Source organism: Rousettus aegyptiacus, unplaced genomic scaffold (genome assembly GCF_014176215.1).
Source record: "Rousettus aegyptiacus isolate mRouAeg1 unplaced genomic scaffold, mRouAeg1.p scaffold_m13_p_10, whole genome shotgun sequence".
NCBI classification, from domain to species: Eukaryota; Metazoa; Chordata; class Mammalia; order Chiroptera; family Pteropodidae; genus Rousettus; species Rousettus aegyptiacus.
The window spans coordinates 76004343-76022155 of record NW_023416285.1 but is presented as its reverse complement, the minus strand read 5'-3'; the positions used below and the strand labels follow the sequence as shown (position 1 = coordinate 76022155).

Here is a 17813-nt window from a genome sequence, read left to right as displayed (position 1 = left end):
TCAGCCATGTGGCTATCTGGGGAAAGAACCTTCCAGGCCTAGTGGCAGCCTTTGTGGCAGGAGCAGAGGAAACGAGGGGAGCCCTGAGAAGTGAGGTTGGAAAGACAGAGCTTGTCCTCTGTCGCAGCCATTGTGAGGACTTTTGGAATAATACAGTGACAGGTGCCATAGCAAGGTTTGAGTGGACAAACTCCAGATTCAGCTTTTTAAAAATTATTTTTTATAGTTGTTGCCATTCTTTTTTAAAACTTTTTATATGTATTTTTTTTCTTTTTCTCAAGGAAATGCCTCCAACATTTCCTGCAATACTGGTTTGGTGGTGATGAACTCCTTTAGCTTTTTCTTGTCTGGGAAGCTCTTTATCTGTCCTTTGATTCTAAATGATAACTTTGCTGGGTAAGTAATCTCGGTTTGTAGGTTCTGGGTTTTCACAGCCAGAGGTTATGGGGACTTCTCTTCCCGGCACTGGCACTCTGGACTGGGGAGCCCAGTGTACGTCCAGGACCCCTCGCTCCTCAGGGAGGGGAAGTGACTCTGCAGCCAAGATAGCCCTCTTGATTCTCAGTTGCCACATGTGGTTGTGGGACCAGGCTGTTTTGCATCTCTGCCCCTCCTGCTGTTTTTAAGTGATTTGTTATTTGAGGTGACCTAGTTGTAGGGCTTCTGTTTAGCCAGACCTCTGGTGACTCTGTGTATTGGTTGCTCTGTAGTTTTGTTATAATTTTAATGTGGTTGCTAGAGGACGCGTGCACATCCACTACCTTCTGCGCCATCTTGAATCCCTCCGCCCCTCTGCCCCAGATTCGGTTTCGACTGGGTATACCTCTGACTGTGGAGAGGATGGACAATAGAGGAGTCCAGAGCAGGCACGAGGCAAGAAGAGATGATGAGTGGTAAGTAGCAGTCAGATACTGGGTAGAGCTGATAGGATTTACTAATGTGTTGGATGTGTGGGCTTAGGAGATAGCCAGGAGTGGAGCAGAAGTCCAGGCCGGAGTCTCCTGAGGAGTGGAGTGGCCTTTGGAGACCTGGGAAAGACTGGAAGGAGCAGGTATTGAACATGTGGATTCTGATTTCTGTATTAGTAGGATGGGCAGCGTGGGAGTTCAGGACAGAGGGCAGTGCTGCAGACCACAATGTGGGAGTCATTCTACATTGAGAGTTTGTAGAGTCTTGTGGTGGAGATCACCAAGTTGGCTATTACTGGTGGAGAGGGAAAGGCTTGTGGTGTGAGGACCAAGTCTTGAGTCCTGGGTTGAGGAGAACAAGAAGGAGTAAGGGAGAATGAAAAGCACTGCCATTGTGGTAGCAGAAGCTGAGAGAGGGCAAGAGAGAAGGTGAGGAGTGGGAATAGAGATAGATATGGATAGATAGGGGTGTATGTGTCTGTGTCTGTGCGTGCGTGTGTGTGTGCGTGTGTGTGTGCACGCGCGCGTGCATATGTGTGTGTCTTTCCTGGCAGCCAGGTATGGGAAGTGCTGGAAGAAAGAGGGTGTGAACATCTGTAGTAAGATGAGGACTCAGTGTCTTGAAAAGAGCTGGTTTAGTGGAATGGTGGAGGCAAAAGGCTGGACAGGATTCCATAGAGTCTGAGGGTGAGGGAATGCGAGCATTAAAGGAGCCTCACCCCAAAGGGATGCACAGAAATAAAGAGGAGGCTGCAGAAGGGAGACTAGGTTGAGAGCTGTGTTGTATTTTGTTTTGAAATGACTGATCACAGTGTGTCTGTGCTGGTGGGAATGGCCCATATTGAGAGGAAAATGTCTGATGCTGGAGAGAGAAGTTGGATTGCTGAGTGGGGCGTTTGGCTTGGGAAGGGGCATAGAGTGTATGTTAGTAGGAACCAGAGTGCAAAGGCGTTTGGGGACAGAGGCAGATCGGTGGGCAAAGTGGAAGTGGGAGTGGGTAGTATCTTCCTGCCCGCCCCGGGTCTATCTTCCTGGCTGGATAGGCAGCAAGTTGAGAGTGAAAGAGGTAATGGAAGTTGGAGGAGAAAGAGGGCATGGACTTCACAATTAGAGAAGAGCTGCTCCCAGCACCAAGCGTCCACCTGAGGGGCATGTCAAGGGTTCAAAGTGGGACCATCAGCTGCCTGCATTTTCCTCCACTGGGTACAGCTACGGGGCCAAGGTAGAGGAGGTGAAGGGTTGAATTTAACCTGCCCTGGGGTTTACCAGAGAGTTTTGTAGATGGATGGAGGTGCATAGTGGCTCCAGGTATACCAGGGAACCATTATAATTATGAGTCATCAACTCTGAGTTGGATGAAGAAGGAAGTGACATAGAGGAATGAGAGACAGCAAAAGATAGTACAATCAGTGTATCATTCTTGATGGGTTGAGAATTCTTGGGGTGGGGATACCAGAGGGAGAGAGCTGGGAAGGTAAGAGATGATGGTTGGAGGAGGACTGCTTGGCTTTAAGATCAGGGGAATTTGTTATTGGTGACTCTTGGGATTTGTGACCTTGGGGACAGGAGACTAGGGTAGGTTGAGGACATGGTCATGGAGGACAATAGGTCAAAGAAGTACAAGGATCAGTTACCTAAATGTTTAAATCACTAAGAATTATGACAAAGTAGCATGGGAGAGAGTGTTGAAGGACAAGGCTGGGAAGCAGGAGTCGACTATGAGCCTAGTAGTGAGGTTTGAGAGAAAAGCACCAGGCAGTGTAGGGAAGTGGTGTCGCAGAGTAGGGAGGTGCGGGCATGCTGAGTGTAGAGGATGTTACGTCGTTGTGCTGAGGATGGCTATGGGTTTCAGAAGGAAGGGTTTAGGAATCAGGTGACGTTAGAAGTTATGTGGAACCTTCTGGGGCTGAGAACTGGCATGATAAGGAACAGCCTGAGAGTTCTAGACTTCCTGAGTTGACTGAGATAAACAGGGATAAAGGGATTATTCTGTGAAAGATCTTGGTGTAGGGGGGCCCTTGGGATTTTGGGGAGGGCATCTTGTCAGGATAACAAAGTTCTAGAACTGCTGCTTTAAATTCTGAATATTGGAGGTGAAGCAGTCAATGGAGGGTGGTTTTACTGGGAGGTTTATTGTTTGTTTTATTTTTGCATTTTGTAAATCAGTATTTCTTAAGAGATATACACTTAAATACAATAGGAGGGTTTTTTTTTTAACTTAATTTTTTCATTTTCTCTTCTGTTTTGGAGAATGACATTACTAAAATGCATGGGGTCAAATTTATCATCTAAAGTAGATTGTATTTCTTATCTAAATTTCTTATCTAAAGCAGTAGCCTGAGGTGATATAACAGTGGGCTGGGGGCTACAGGACCTGCATTTTAGTCATCACTGCCTGTGACCTTTGTGAGATTACTTTCATTGGGACTCTTCCTTTGTTGAAAAAAAGGTGTGGGGCAGGGGTGGTTCAGCTATATAATCCTTTGGTTTTACAATTAAACCCTATTGCATTCATTTATTAAAAATGCTTCTGCAATTACGATCTCCAATTTCTTTGTTATTTTTTTAAGTTTACTTTTCATTGCATATTTACACCAAATAACAAATTTTATACTTCATGCAAATTAGTATTTTTTTAAGAGTGTTATGCAGAATAAACATGTATTTTCCTGCATAGGAGGTACTATTGATAAGGACTTAAAGAAGACTCTTTAAGCATATGTGTTTATATAAATTGTGAAATAATCTCCCCTACTTCTTCAGTCTACAAAAATAAATTAGAAATCCAGAGGAAAGTAGAAGAAAATTGATTTTCTGTCACAAATTGATTAGTTGCCTGGGTGTAGTTGTTTTGCTTGGTAGACTCAGAACTGGCTGTATTTTTAGTTTTTGTGTGTGTACTTAGGAGATTGTAAATGTTACCAAGTGCCTCAGACTCAGAATGAGTTGGTAACTTTCCATTTTTTCAAATACGAGGAAATCAGAAGGCTTTTTTGATATCACTGTATAGTCAGACTGAAGGCTATGCTGAACAAATGAAACCAGAGTACTTTTTCCATGCAAGTTTTGTTTGATTTGTTTCTTTTTCTTTTTCTTTTCTTTTTCTTTTTTCGGTCTTCTCGCTGAGGATCAATTCTGTAAGACACTCAAAAGGGATGCTTAGATTTGACAAATGAAATTTTCTGCGTAGGTGAAGAACAGACACAGACACACCCAGGAGCTCCTCAGGCTGGACCCTCGTGGTCCTTGGGTCAGCCAGGGTCTGGACCTGTTATCTGTGAGAGAGCTTGGGGCTCTTGTCTTTTATCCCTAACAACACTGCTGCTCAGTGCAAGATTATCGACTGCTTGGGTGGTTAATAACTCGCTGCAGAGAATGGCCTGGGCTAGGAGAAGTGGTCAGTGCACACCTTCTCCTTTCCACTATCACCCCAAGACAGCAACAGGAATTGCCCTGTGGAGTACCCATGTCCATTCTACGGTAACTAGAATGACAGTGACATCAGGCCTAGTGGTGCCCTCTGCCAATCCCTTTCACTCATTATTTCATTTCAGTGTTGTATTACAGTGCAATATTTAGTAAGACACTGTCTTCCCCTTTTTATTTGTTAATAGTTGGAATGGTAGTGTATGCCAAAATCAGACTAATATTTTGGCTTGTTTGTGTAATAATTTTCTCTGTGTTCCTATGTGTGTTAATTTATGTAGGGGGCAAGAAAAGGAAGGAATAGGGTAGAACTTGTCCTGTTGAGTGTGAGAGAAAAGATGGTAGATAATAATTTAACATTTGGAAGATGCAGCTTTGGGCAATGATGTTGAAAACGTCCTCCTATGACACTTGGTATTGAATTCTACATTTTTAGGTGTTGAGTGATGTGAGTTCTGTGATTATTTGTTCTATGACTGAGACTATTTGTTCATCTTTATATACCTTTAGTTTAAAGGCTACAAAAATGAGAAATGAAATACGGACTTTTCCCTCCTACTCAGACATCAAAATAGCTTTTTAGTTTATATCATATCAGTAATAAAATTTGGGGCTAGTCTGCTCTAAACCAAGCATAACTCTGCTTATCTTATAATGAAACAATATTCCTATTCAGAGATAAACTTAACCTTTACATGTTTAATTTTTAATGTTTGTCTTTCCATATCATGGTATGTAGATCTTACTAATCCTTTTTCCTTCCCATCTAAGAGACTGCTGAAGTTTCGGCCATTTTAGAACAAATTTCTTTGTTCTTCGAGGTTAGAAATTTAATGGTAAGTTTTAAAAATTTTGTGGCATTGGTATACTTAAAAAGAGAAGTTTGTTATGTCACTCTCCATTTTGAATGTTCAATATGCTTATTAGAGAAAAGTTGGAAAATATAGAAAAGGTGAAAGAAAATAGGATAATATATTTAAGGCTCTTTGCAGTTGGGCATTCTCTCTAGTAATCACTCTTTTGATGTTTTACTGATGTACTTATGGCTTTTCAGGTTTTTGACTATGACCTACTCTAAGAAAAAAAATTTCACTTCTGAATTCAAATCTACATGTTCATAAATACACTGGAAACAATATTCTTATGCATTCCATATTGTTTATTATGTTCTGAACTTTTCTGTTTTCTTAAAAAAAAAAAAAGTGAGTCATGATCCTCTTAAGTTGATTTTATAATCTCCTAGGGGGTACAACTCACAATTTGAAAAACACTATACTGTACTACATAGCAGGTAGTAAATTCAGTGACACTTGATTTTTTTTGACTGCCTTTACTTTTTCTATGTGTGGGTGGGAATCCTGCATTCTTTTTTCCTGGCAACATCTGAGACATAAGGAAGTTAAGTATCTTGCCCAAGGTCACACAACTGTTAGTGGTCAGGCTTGGGCATGATCCAGTTCTGGGAGGCTCCCATGTCCAAGGTCTTAGCCCCATGTTTTACAGTCTAGCAATCAGGAGCTTTTACATCTTCCAGCATGGAAGTCATTCTGGCTTATGTTGTATATCCACCAGAAAACCACACAAAGTCTGTAGGAAAGACTTGGCGAAGCTGGTTAAGTACAGGTTTAACAAGTGGCTGTTGCCCTTGAAAAGACTGTGAACTCCCTGGGACCTATGGCACCACAAGCAGCAGTAAACTATGGCGAACCATGACTTCCACTCTGGAGTTTGCTGTTTGAAAAACTGGGTGACCCCAATCATGAATGGGGGTGGGGGGGAACGTTAGAAGCAGGAAACAAGGTTTTGGTTAGTGGAGGAAGATCTTTATAGCAGCCTGGAGGATCAGTTAAAAATACAAATCCGATCATGTCTCCTGGCCCTTCTCGACCTCAGTGACTTCCCTTGGCCCGTTGTCTTCACTGGGCAGCAATGCTCTGTATAAGGTGTGCCTGGAGGAGGTGTGTGCACTGTGCCCAGACACACTTGTGCAGAGTCTATATGCCAAGTCCAGGCGCTCTGTGTAGTCATATATATATTTTATTTTTGTCTTTGTTGTTGAATCATCCTCCTTAACAAAATGATCTTGCCAGGATAAGAGTAAGGCCAGTGTGCCTTGTGGAGGAGGCTGGCAATAACTTACAACAAAACCTTGGATCACTTTCACTTCTCAAAAGGATGATGTGGGTGGCCAGCTGAGAATAGCATGTGCAAAGAGAAGTTTTACCCAGTTTTCAGAAGGTCTTGATATAACTGAAAATTATTTCTGAATTAAATATATACTTGTTCTGGACATAGTAACCATTGAATAGCTGGTTACATTTTATGAACCCACTTGGACATTCTAATAATGGAAGAAAATACCTCTTCTCCCCCAGGAGGTGGAGGCATCACTGAAATCAAAGCTAATCCCTGGTAATATTTTTCTCTTCTTAAAGAGCAGTTCATTATATTATGCAAACAAGTAACATTTCCTGTTTTTAACGTAGTCATAACATTGATTGACCAAAATTTAAAAATAGAAAATAAAGATATATTGTTGATCTTGGATTTCTTGGAATGCTGAAAAAAATTTTGCACTAAAAATCAAATTTCACCAAACCTGGCGGATTATACTAGATAAATGGAATAAATGTGAATTTCTCCTGCATAGGGAATCAACACTGCTTCTACTTGCCATCAGACTTTTGGAAGAAAATGCTTTCCAGGAGGGTGCTGTGAACTAAGCCAGCAGTGGGGCTCAGTATGCCTGGGTTGCTTCTGAATCTTGGCTCCTCCACTACTGGTCTTGGGAACTGCAGCGGGTGCACAATGTGACCTTGACATCTAGGAGATCACCTATTCATCCAGCATGCCTAGGGCTCAGCTGGTAGTCATCAGCTCCCCACCGGAACTCTGGCTCTCTCACTGTGTCCTGAAAGAAGGTGAGCCAGGACTAGTGCTGTGCCGATGGCTTCAGTTTATTTTATTGAACACTGTTTACTGGATTAACAAACCAGGAAACCTGAGTGACCTTTTAAAGGCCCCAGTAAAATCTGGCTTTATTTTTCTTTTATAGTCACAATGACTTAAAATGGCAAATTTTAGGTACTTTGCTGTAAGTTACAGTCTGCTGTTCTCTAATGTTTGCCCCCATGCCTCAGTCTCTTGATTGTATGCACCAGTGTGTATATAATATGCTCACATTTGTTCAAGATTGTAAAATTGCATTAACCACTCACCATCCAGTTATGGAGAAGAGATGATTCATGTGTTCTCGTTCTTCCTGTCTCTGTATCTCTTGGTGCAGCCTGGATCAGAGGCTGATGCTGGCAACAGTGCTTGAGCACTCAGATGTAACAGAATTAGGACTGCGCTTCTATTTGCTAGGCTAATTGCCTTATTATTGATTCAGCTTTAGAAATGAAATGGATTGTTTAAACATTTTTTTTGTTTTGTTTTAATTCAAGTTTTATTAAACCAGCAGCAGCTCTTTGATGGCAGGATCCTGAGGCACATTGATTTGGATCTTCCAGTGTAGCTTTTCTGAATGCCAGTCTTGTCCATCTGGCTGCCTATTATCCATCCTTCTGAACAGACTTGATTAAATTCATAACAGCTCTGCCTTGGTAGTTGCATCTCAGATTTTATCATTAGTTACACCATGTTTCATTGTGCCATGGTGTTTCGTTTCTACTTGTCCCAGAGTCAGAATGTTTAAAAGGCAGGTTGCAGTTACAGATTATGGTAGGAGGTAAATTCTAGATTTAACTTTCTTTTTTCTTAAAATATGTTATATATCAGGTCTGAAAGTTAGTAAAATACTAATAGGTGATTTATCTCATTTACAGACATAACTCTGACTGCCAAGAATCATAAAAGTGTTCTAAAATGATATTTAGGGACTGAAAAAATAATCTTCAGATTCTATGGGATATAAATGTCTGTAAAAAGAGGTTCAGCTTTTCTGCTTTCTCTCATCTGTTAATATTATGCGATCTGATCGAAGTGGTAAGCCAGCTCCTTTTTTTAAAAAAAAATTATAGTTATTGGGATAATATTGGTCAATAACATTAAATAAATTTCAGGTATACAACTTTATATATATAACACCTATATTATATACTCTAATGTATGTTCACCACCCAAAGCTTAGTCTCCTGTCTTCATGTGTTTGACCCCCTTTACCCTCTTCACTCTCCCTTACCCTTTCCCCTCTGTTAACCACTATTCCATTGTTTGTATCTATGAATTTTTTTTTTATTTCGTTTGTTAGTATATGAGTGAAATCATATGGTTCTTGTCCCTTTCCTCTCTGAAAATCCTGGGGATATACCTTAGTACTTATATTCTATTGTAGTTGTCCAGCCAGGTGTGTTTACATGTTGATTCCACTGTATTTGTCCTAATTTATGTTCTGTTTTTCTGTGATATTCTTTTATATTTTTATTTATTTATTTTTTAATTTGGTTTATTTAGTTTCTTTATGTGTTTTCAGATAATTTCTGATTATATAGCCATGATTTCAGTTTTTAGCATTTTTTCTATCTGGTCTGGATGTTGCCCCTCATTGAAATCTGGTGGTGACTGCCTTACTTCAGTCTGGTGTATAATCAGTGTTCCCTTTCTTGTCTCTTGGTATCTAGGATCTCCTGGTCATTTTGTCTACAGGTCTCTGTTGCAAGGACTCCCTTCCTGTTCTTTGGAGGGGAAGGGGACAAGACTCAGAACAGGAGGTTGTGCCCCTTACTGTTTTCAGTTTTTTCTGATGGACGATATGCCTTGTTAGAATTTAGTAGTAATTGGATCATAGAACATTTATATTTCATTTTCATATTGGATCCTGCACATTTATTTTACTGTAATCAAATCCATATTTTATTTTTTAGCTCTCTTATAGGGAAATCATAAATGTACAATATAAGTTGGAGTCTCTCTAAAATTTTTTCCAACTGTTATTTTTTGGTTTCTCTTTTTCCTTTTCTTTTGCCCCCCGCCCCGGGGTAGATGGATACTGAGTAGGAAATGATATATATATATGTGTTCTTTTTTTAAAAAATAAAAAAATTGGCAGGAGTACCTTCTTCCCTACAAGGGAAAGAGTGATGTTTTGTATTTTGCTAACGGGCAATTTCTGTAAACTTGTCCTTGCTGTCTGCAGAGGACGTGAACCTTTGGAAAAGGAGCATGTCAGTATGCTGAAAGGTCCCAGCCGGCACACCTTGAATTTGTTGGGTCTGGTGGCTGCACACTTATGACTCGTTACTTCGATGAAATAGCCCTTCTCCTCTCTTTTAAGGTTGAAGAGAATCTCACCATTCTTCTGCTGCCACAGTTTGTTGGAATTTTCCTTCCTGCATTTATTTGTTCCAGCTCATATAGAGTTTATGAATGGTTCTGAATTGTGGATTAATTATGGAAGAGGAGTTGTCATTAGGTATGTTATTTATTCCTTTCTCATTCAGCAGGTATTTGTCGAATGCCTACTCTGTGTTGGGCGCCTCAGACCCTGAGATTTTGCAGTGAACTAGACAGAAGATGTCTTCCATCAAAGTTACATTCTAGTTGAGGGGTGAGAGGTTAAGGCAGACAACAAAGCAAAGTGCTGTCCTCTTACTCATCTTCCCTGTATGTAGCCTCCACCGTCTAGAATGCAAGGAGATATGTGGGGAGTGTACCGGAGCCAGTCCTAAAGTCTAAAATTCTGACCCAGTGCTCCCCAGCCTGGCCATGGTTTTGTTCACAAGGAATTTTTACCTTTAGTGACTCAGCGCCTTGGGTGGACCTGGGTGGGGACCCCTCATGCACTCCCATTGCATCCAGTTCTAAACGAGTGAAATAGCTTCCTTTCTCAGCTCTTGGTGATTAAACACAGAAAATGGAGAGGCAAGAGTGATGCTGCTCAGACAGTGGGGGAGGAGACAGAAAAGTCAAACAAACTGAGAAGTAGAAACTGCTTCAAGTCACTTAGTGACCTCAAGGCTGAACCACTTGGAAGAGAACAAATTCTGTTTGGTTCATCACATACTATAAAAAAAGATGTTTTATTCTAACTGATTATTTAAGTTTTTGTTTAGAAAAGGGTAAAATTAGATGGAATTTGCTCAGATGAGATTCCTCATTTTCCTGTAGAGAGATGCAGACACCGTGACAGCTGAGCTGAGGGAGGCTTCTAGGGCACTGCTATGAGCAGAGGCCGCAGAAACTACTGCGGGGGGGGGGGGGGGGTGGACGATGGCATCTTACTAGGAAGGCAGGGCCATGTTTTCTAGGGTTTATAGAAAGTAATATTGTAGAAGATTCAGTGTTTTGTTGGAACTACTCCCAGGACCTCGAAAGGTGGTGCTGTGCCCTCTCTAGCTCCTACCCCAGCTTAGCCCATCATGACTTGCCTGGAAGCTGAGAGATGGGAAGTTATACAGTATCCTCGTTATTAATCAGACGTGTACTGTGTGAGCACCTACGTGGGCTCATGTTATACTGCATACTGTGGAGGGGTGGTGAATACTTCACACTAGGTTTAATAAATGTGGTTAACTTATCTCCAAGTTACTAAAGGATTAAAAGAAAGGATGGTAAGAACAGAGGGATTTCTGATTGAGGTCAATTTATTGAAACAGCCTTAAACTATCTGACTGCCTGGAAATGGAAACAGAAAAGCTATAAAGACTTATGTCCCCTTAGCTTTTGGTCTACTGTTGCATGCTTGTGGAGCAGTAGGGACATTAGCATAGAATCTTCTCGTGCCAGAAGAGCTTCATGGGTGAGATAGCATTGGAAAAGAATGCCTTTGCCTTCAGATCTCCCTGATCTCCTAGGCCTAGAATCTATCCATCACTAGCCGTGTGAGCTCAGGGCTATTCTTTAACTTTTCCAAGCTTCATTTAAAAACATATTTATAGCAAGGATAATTATAATAACTATCAAGGTTATTTTGGAGAATTGGAGTTCATGTAGGTGAAATGTGTGGAACAAGGCATATACTCAGTATCAAGCTGTTATAAATATGATTTGAGCAAATGGAAGAGAAAAAGAAAAGAATACCTTTATCAGAAGCTCAGAAGAAATAATCAGCATGAAATGTTTGGGGAACATATTGTTTTTCTGCTCTATCATATAAAGTTTTCTAAAGTATCATGAATATGGCCTTGCAGTAACATAACATCGTAAAGTATCATAATACTCCTTATTTAGCTACTTCCTCATTTCACCAGATCTGGTTCTCTTGATTTGTTATTTAATTATTTATGGAGCATACTGAGGAAGCTTTTTGCTAAGCACTTTAAGATGTATTAAGATGAACAGGATACAGTATTTATCTGAGGATATATGTGGAGGTTGAGCTCAGATATCCAGTTATCATAAATGGAGGAAGGAAAGTGAGAAGTGGGGAATAGTGGGGCAGGTGGGTGGTGCTGAGTATGGACTGAGCCAACCTGAAACCCTTACTTAGGACCTGGACAGTTCCCAGGCCCACCAGAGGGCCTAGCTACTGATCTCCTAGTAATGGAAACAGGGAGAGATCTGAAAGACAACTCCTTTTACATCCTGTGTTTGAGGTTTGGATGATGGTTGACAGTGAAGAAGCACTTTGGGAGGATACGTAAGACTGAAGAGGAATTTTCATTCAAAAGACTGATCAGCTCTGTCTGCTTCTGTAAATATGCTTGCTTCATGGGCTTTTTCAAAATTGACTAAAGACTCACCTTCCCTTTTGTATGATCTAAGCAACAAATGTAACTGTACCCCCTAGCAACTCTTGCCCTTTGTAACACAATGTAACTACCTGCAACCATAGCAACTCCCTCTGCTTTGTAACAGTCTGAGGACAAATTAATCAGCCCTTTCCAGAAAGGGTCTATATAAGAGATTTTGCAACTGAGCCCTGATCTTCAGAGCGTTAGCTCCTCTGGGGCTGCCGCAGGCATAATAAACCTAAGTTTTCTGACTCTCTGAGTCCTGCTTGGTTTCTTGCCAGTCTAATTTTGGATCTTTTATACAACAGGACCACTGATGAGAATTTGATCTGAAGATCTCTTATTGCACCTTGTGTTGTATATTCTTTGTGGCAAGTGTGTGCTATCAGGGGTTTTGTGTTTGAAAGTGGAAATAATGTCTCATTTGTTATTGGGCTGTCTCAGTGTTTGTAACTTCACTCATCCCCAGTGTTATACAATCTGGCCTGCTTCTGAAATGTATAAATATTTTTGTGGACTAGCTTTTCTTGGTGCCTTTGTTTTTATCCTCAGCACACCTCAGTCCCTTTCCCTCTTACTTCACACAGATGTAAGTTTTCTTCACAGGGTCCTCCAAACTCAAGGCATTGGCTTGAGTGGTGGCTAGACTTGAAGGAACTGAATACTGTAGTTTGCTCCTAACTCTCGAAAATCAAGTCTTTACATTTCAGCCATAAGCCTCCAGAAGTAGATTAAATAGGGATTTTTATGATTGAATATGAATGTTATTATAAAGTAATAAAACTGACATTTTTCACTAAACTAACAACAATCTGGCATTTTTAGAACTAAAGAATGCTTTTTCAAGTAGTCAAGTGGAGCTTTTTTTACACACTTGTTGTGGAGTGGCATTAGAGCTAGTTTAATCAGCAACAGAAGGTTTCCCATTTTGTGACTGGGTACTTTTTTTCACTGCCTTTCTCCCACATTTTTACCCCTTAAGATCTCCAGTTAGCTGTTTCTCATCCCTGCTCTTGGCCCTTGGCTGTTGCTTTGCCATTGTGATCTGACAGGGTCCTTAGGAAAGGGCTTTCCAAGAATCCAGGAAAACTGAAGTTGGGAACTAGGATGAAGCTCATTCTGGAGACTGAAGTTGGGAACCAGGATGAGGCTTATTCTGAACCTAACAGGAAGCAAATTAACTTTCAATGATGTAGAGGATGAGGCCCCTTTCTGCCATAGTCTTTACTGCCTGCTGTTTGTGGCACACTTGTATCAGCTGCAGCTGCTCTCTGTGGCAACTTTTCAAGGGGAGTGTGTGTATGTGTGTGTATGTAGGGGGGGATCTTTTTGGAATAGAGCTGTTGGATTGAAAAGCCACCCACCTGCTCAAGTCAGAAACACCAGCTATTCCCCACACCAGCAGCCCACAAGTTAGAGACCACCTACACAGGTGGTGTGGGAGATCACAATGTTGTGTGCTGTGTCAGGAGGGGTCCTTTTCCCAGGTGCCTCCGCTTTGCCTTGCTGCTTCCCTTAGGGAAGGAAGAAGAAGAGAGCTATTTTTGGCATTCCTCTATTCTTTTGTGTATCAGCTATATTATCAAGTAGGGATGTTTGGGGAAATAGGTACAAAAAAAAGCAATTATGTTAAAAGCTCGGATTTCCAGATTTCTACACACTGAAAGGGAAGATTTGCCTATTTTTTGGCAGATGGAGGTTCTAGGTCATCTTGGCTTCTAAGTGACTTCTTTCACTAGAGGAGTTCAAGCTAGGATTTTGTGTTATTGAATCATACAGAGGGCTAAACCAATGACTTTTCAGTGATAGGCAGAAGCTAGTAGAGGATAATGAACAGTCACACCCTAGCAGTACCAAGTTTAGAAAGAACAATCAGTGAAGCTACAAGGTTACAATTTAAAACAAATGACATCATCTGCCAAGACCTCAGGAAGTACATGTCAAGCAGAACTTTTAAAAAGATTAATTCTGATAGTTAAAACCATTCCATTTGGCAGCACATCCTTAACTTGGAGAGAAAAGAAAGGCAAAAAAAAAAAATCAAAAGCTTCTTTGGGAATTTATGGATATAAGCAAATGATAAACACCTTTAGAGCTGAAATTTTCCATTGTTTGCTCAAAGATAAGCAATTGTAAGCCTGATGTGGGAAGTAAATCCATGTTATTGACCTTCTTTTCCCTGATCATCAGCAAAGAAAATACACTATGGAAGGTTATAAGTGGCACACTGACCATCATTGAAGGTTCGGCATAATCTGAGCAGAGCAGGTGCAGGTACTGCTTTCCTGGCTGGGTGTGCTTCTAGTGTGCTGGATGATAACAGATTATCTTGTTTTGACTGGAGTGAAGAATACTAGGAAATGGGAAAGCAAGCACTTTAAGGCATTGGCACAGCTGTAAGTATATGTGGTATAACTGAATTAAAATGAGGTAGGTTAAACCAGCAGCATGTCTGGAGTCTTCCCTGCTTCTGCCTTCTTCTGTACCTATTCTCTGTGCATGGCCACATTGCCAACCACTGGTTGTTATCCTTGTCTGCCTTCACCGAGTATAATTTCATCACTTAGCATAATGTCTTCTGGTTCATCCACTTCTCTCAGCCATCTTTCTTCCTACCTGGGTTGTGGCCACAGCTTTCTTCCTGGTAACCTGTCCTCTAGTCTTGTCCTCCTTTAGTTCACTTTTCCCCCCATGCAACCATAATGATTTTTCTTAAGTGTGTGTTTGATGATGTAATTCCACTCTTTCAATAACCCACTGGCACCCTTGAGATGAAATCCCAACTCTTCCACGACTCTTTTCTTACCACTTTTGTGTCTTAAATGTCTGGTGTGAGTTGTACTACTGCCCACCCCTCCCCCCTCCCCTCCAACTTTGTGTCATTGATATTCTGGCTCTTTTACTTTAAATACCCTTCCTCTCCTCCCTTTTAGATTAGCTAACCTGCTCTTCTAGCAAGCCTCAGCTCTCCACTTGATTCTCTCATAGCATTTACCCCTAGTAAAATACTTGTTAATGTCAGCTGACTTACCTGCTTCACACCCCATCCCAGACTTTAAACTCTGGAGGGCCATAGGGTCATGCACCACAGTGCCTACATGAGTTGATTGACAATAAAAAATTTGTTGAATTGAGTAATGATAGGGGACTTAAATGTGTCTTTACTGGCTGTCAGGGTGTCATTTCAGATACTTTTTAGTTGTATACAATTGTAGATTTTATCAATAGTGCCTATACTTAAAAGACCTAGTTATCTGCCTGGTATTAAAATATCAATGATCCAAGTGGTGGTTTTCATATTTCAGTGAAAGTGCTAATTCATGCCTCTCAGGAGAGACTGGTTGCTAGGAGATTCTTTCTCTTTAAATTAGTCTATATTTGAATTAATGGTTGATCCTTGCCAGTTTTTCTTTCTTTTTTCCTTTCCTTAAATTATTGAGAAGAGCTACTTCACTTGATTGTTCTTTTATGTTATTCTCATTATTCAGCTCATTTGTTAATTATTGTTGAACATTTGAACTTTGTACACATGGTCCCTGTCCTATAGTGGTACTGACTCCAGTGGATGAGGACACACTCAGCCTTTATGTGGGGCCCACGAATCTCACTGGCTTTAACCTGCGTTGTTCCTGATTGTCATAAGACCTAATAAGGTCATCAGAGTATAATTATTCTTATTTTATTAAGACTCAGAAAAATAACGTGATTTTCTCAAGTGACAAGGGAGACACTAGAATTCAGTTTTTTAGCTTTTAATTCCACGTTTTTTATCTTGTTTTCTGCTGGACCTTAAGCACTGCAACATATGTTTAATAATCTGATGACAGGGCAAATCAGGTATTGTCCAAAGAATTTATCTGTTGCATGATTTTTCTGTTCTTTTTTTTTTTTTTTAATTTAAACTTGTCACTTCACCTTCAATTTCTTTTTCTTTTTCTTTTTTTGCAGTGGATATCTTTCTAAATGTAAATATCAGCAGAAACATCATCAGTAGCTTATCCCTCTTTGTTCACAGGAAAAATACAGCCTCTTTTTCTAGCCCTCAGAGCAGAGAGATAGTTTGACCAAATATGCCTTTCCTGCTTTCCTTACCTTTGGCTTTTCTTTCTGAACCATCTAGGCTGGCCATGCTTATCTCCTTTCTGTCCGTGTGCCTTGGCCCATTCTCTTCCTTCTGGTTGCAGTGCATGTTCCTCACAACAGCTTTACTCAAAAAATCCAGCTGTCAGGCTCACCAAAATCTCATCTGTTCTAGCAAGTCACCTCTGCTTTACCAGTGGAGCCTGGAGCACTTCCCACCAGGGTCACCCTGACTGCATTTTGTCATTCTGACTACATTCTGCATTGCTTAAGTGTGTGTGTGTGTGTGTGTGTGTGTGTGTGTGCGCGCGCGCGCGTGTGTGCACCCTTGCCAGTGGGTAGAAGCTCCTTGGTGGTGGGGAAATGTTTCTAAAATATCTTTGTTAATCCATGGTGACATGTAGAAGACATTTGAATGCATTGACTCACCTTTATGTAGTTAGTACATAGTTGGGAACACACATTCAAACCAATGGTTATGGGGACATCACAGACATGTACTAAGCCTGGTGGGAGTGGAGAAGGGCAAGTGAGTGACCTAGATGAGTCAGTTGTTCTAGGGACCATAAGCTTCAGCTTGAACTTGAGATGGGAGCAGGAGTGACCAGATAGGCCAACCTTAAGAAGGTTGTTCCTGCCCAAGAGGATGGTCTAGCCCATGAAAAACTGAAGGAATATTGTGTGGTGGAACACAAAGTATAAGGCAGGGAAATGGAAACAAGGCCGGCCAGTTGTGCAAAGGAATGAGGACTAAACACCTAAGCCAGCAGGAGTGTGTGTGTCCTCAGTGCCGTGGATATGATATTGTTGGATGTGTCACCTTGTACTTCTGTTAAATCTAATATGGAAGTGAGCAGGGATTAGCACTGATGTTACGACTCTTACTGCCTTCTGCCCTCTGCTGCATCACATTGACTGTTCATACCTTTAAATGCCCTTCCTTGCCTTCCTGACCTCTAGTAGTAATTAGCAACATGCTCACAGGGGAGCAATGTTACGATGAATAAGTATCCTGGAAAAGCCACCACCGAATCTTCCGTTTTAAAATGCAAGACATTAGTTTGTAATGTGAACTATGACTAGACAGAGTGATAATCTTTAAACTTTCAAACACACTGATAATTCTGTGGGCAGGGACCTTGCTTGTCATGTTCATTGCTGTCTTTGCAGTTCACCATGCAGCACAGAGTCTGACAACAGGGTAGGTGTGATGACGAATAAGGACATGTGTGCATGTGAATAATTGTATGTGTATATGTGTAATGTGTTTGTGTAGAATATCAATACATATACAAATACGTTTATTTTAGCTTTTTATAAAATTTTATAATTTTCTGTATAAGATCTTGCACATCTTTTGTTAAATTTAATGATACTTTTCTTGTGTAGTAAATTGGGTCTTTTTTATATTATCATTATTACATTAGATAATTGTTTATTGCTCTAGGCCACAGTGTTTCTCAGTGACTACCTTGTTGGCATGTGGTTACAGTTCCTCATCGTGTGGTATGTGGTAACAGACAAGTGTCCACACATATCCAAATACCCCTTGGGTAAAGGAGATGGTGTTGTTCCTTTAGTTGAGTACTGATATGAAGATAAAGGAATGAAATTGATTTCTATATATTAATTTGCATTGTTTTTGTTGTGGCGCATTCAAATCTAAGACCCATGGAGCCAATTTAGATTAATTACGAGCCTTTATTAGCCAGCCGGCGACTGATTC

General features: G+C 40.7%; 1 protein-coding gene across 5 annotated transcripts in view; it reads left to right on the top strand.

The window, feature by feature from the left end:
* The window catches only part of CCNY (cyclin Y), a 195861-nt gene that overhangs the window by 96548 nt on the left and 81500 nt on the right, over positions 1-17813 (top strand). The window contains exon 1 of one of the 5 annotated variants that reach the window (XM_016159627.2): positions 9620-9747. The exons of the other annotated variants lie outside the window; for them this stretch is intronic. Coding sequence (XP_016015113.1) covers positions 9702-9747 — 46 coding nt within the window. The 5' untranslated portion in view covers positions 9620-9701. Of the gene's footprint in view, positions 1-9619; positions 9748-17813 lie in introns of those variants that run through there. 5 annotated transcript variants of the gene reach the window in all.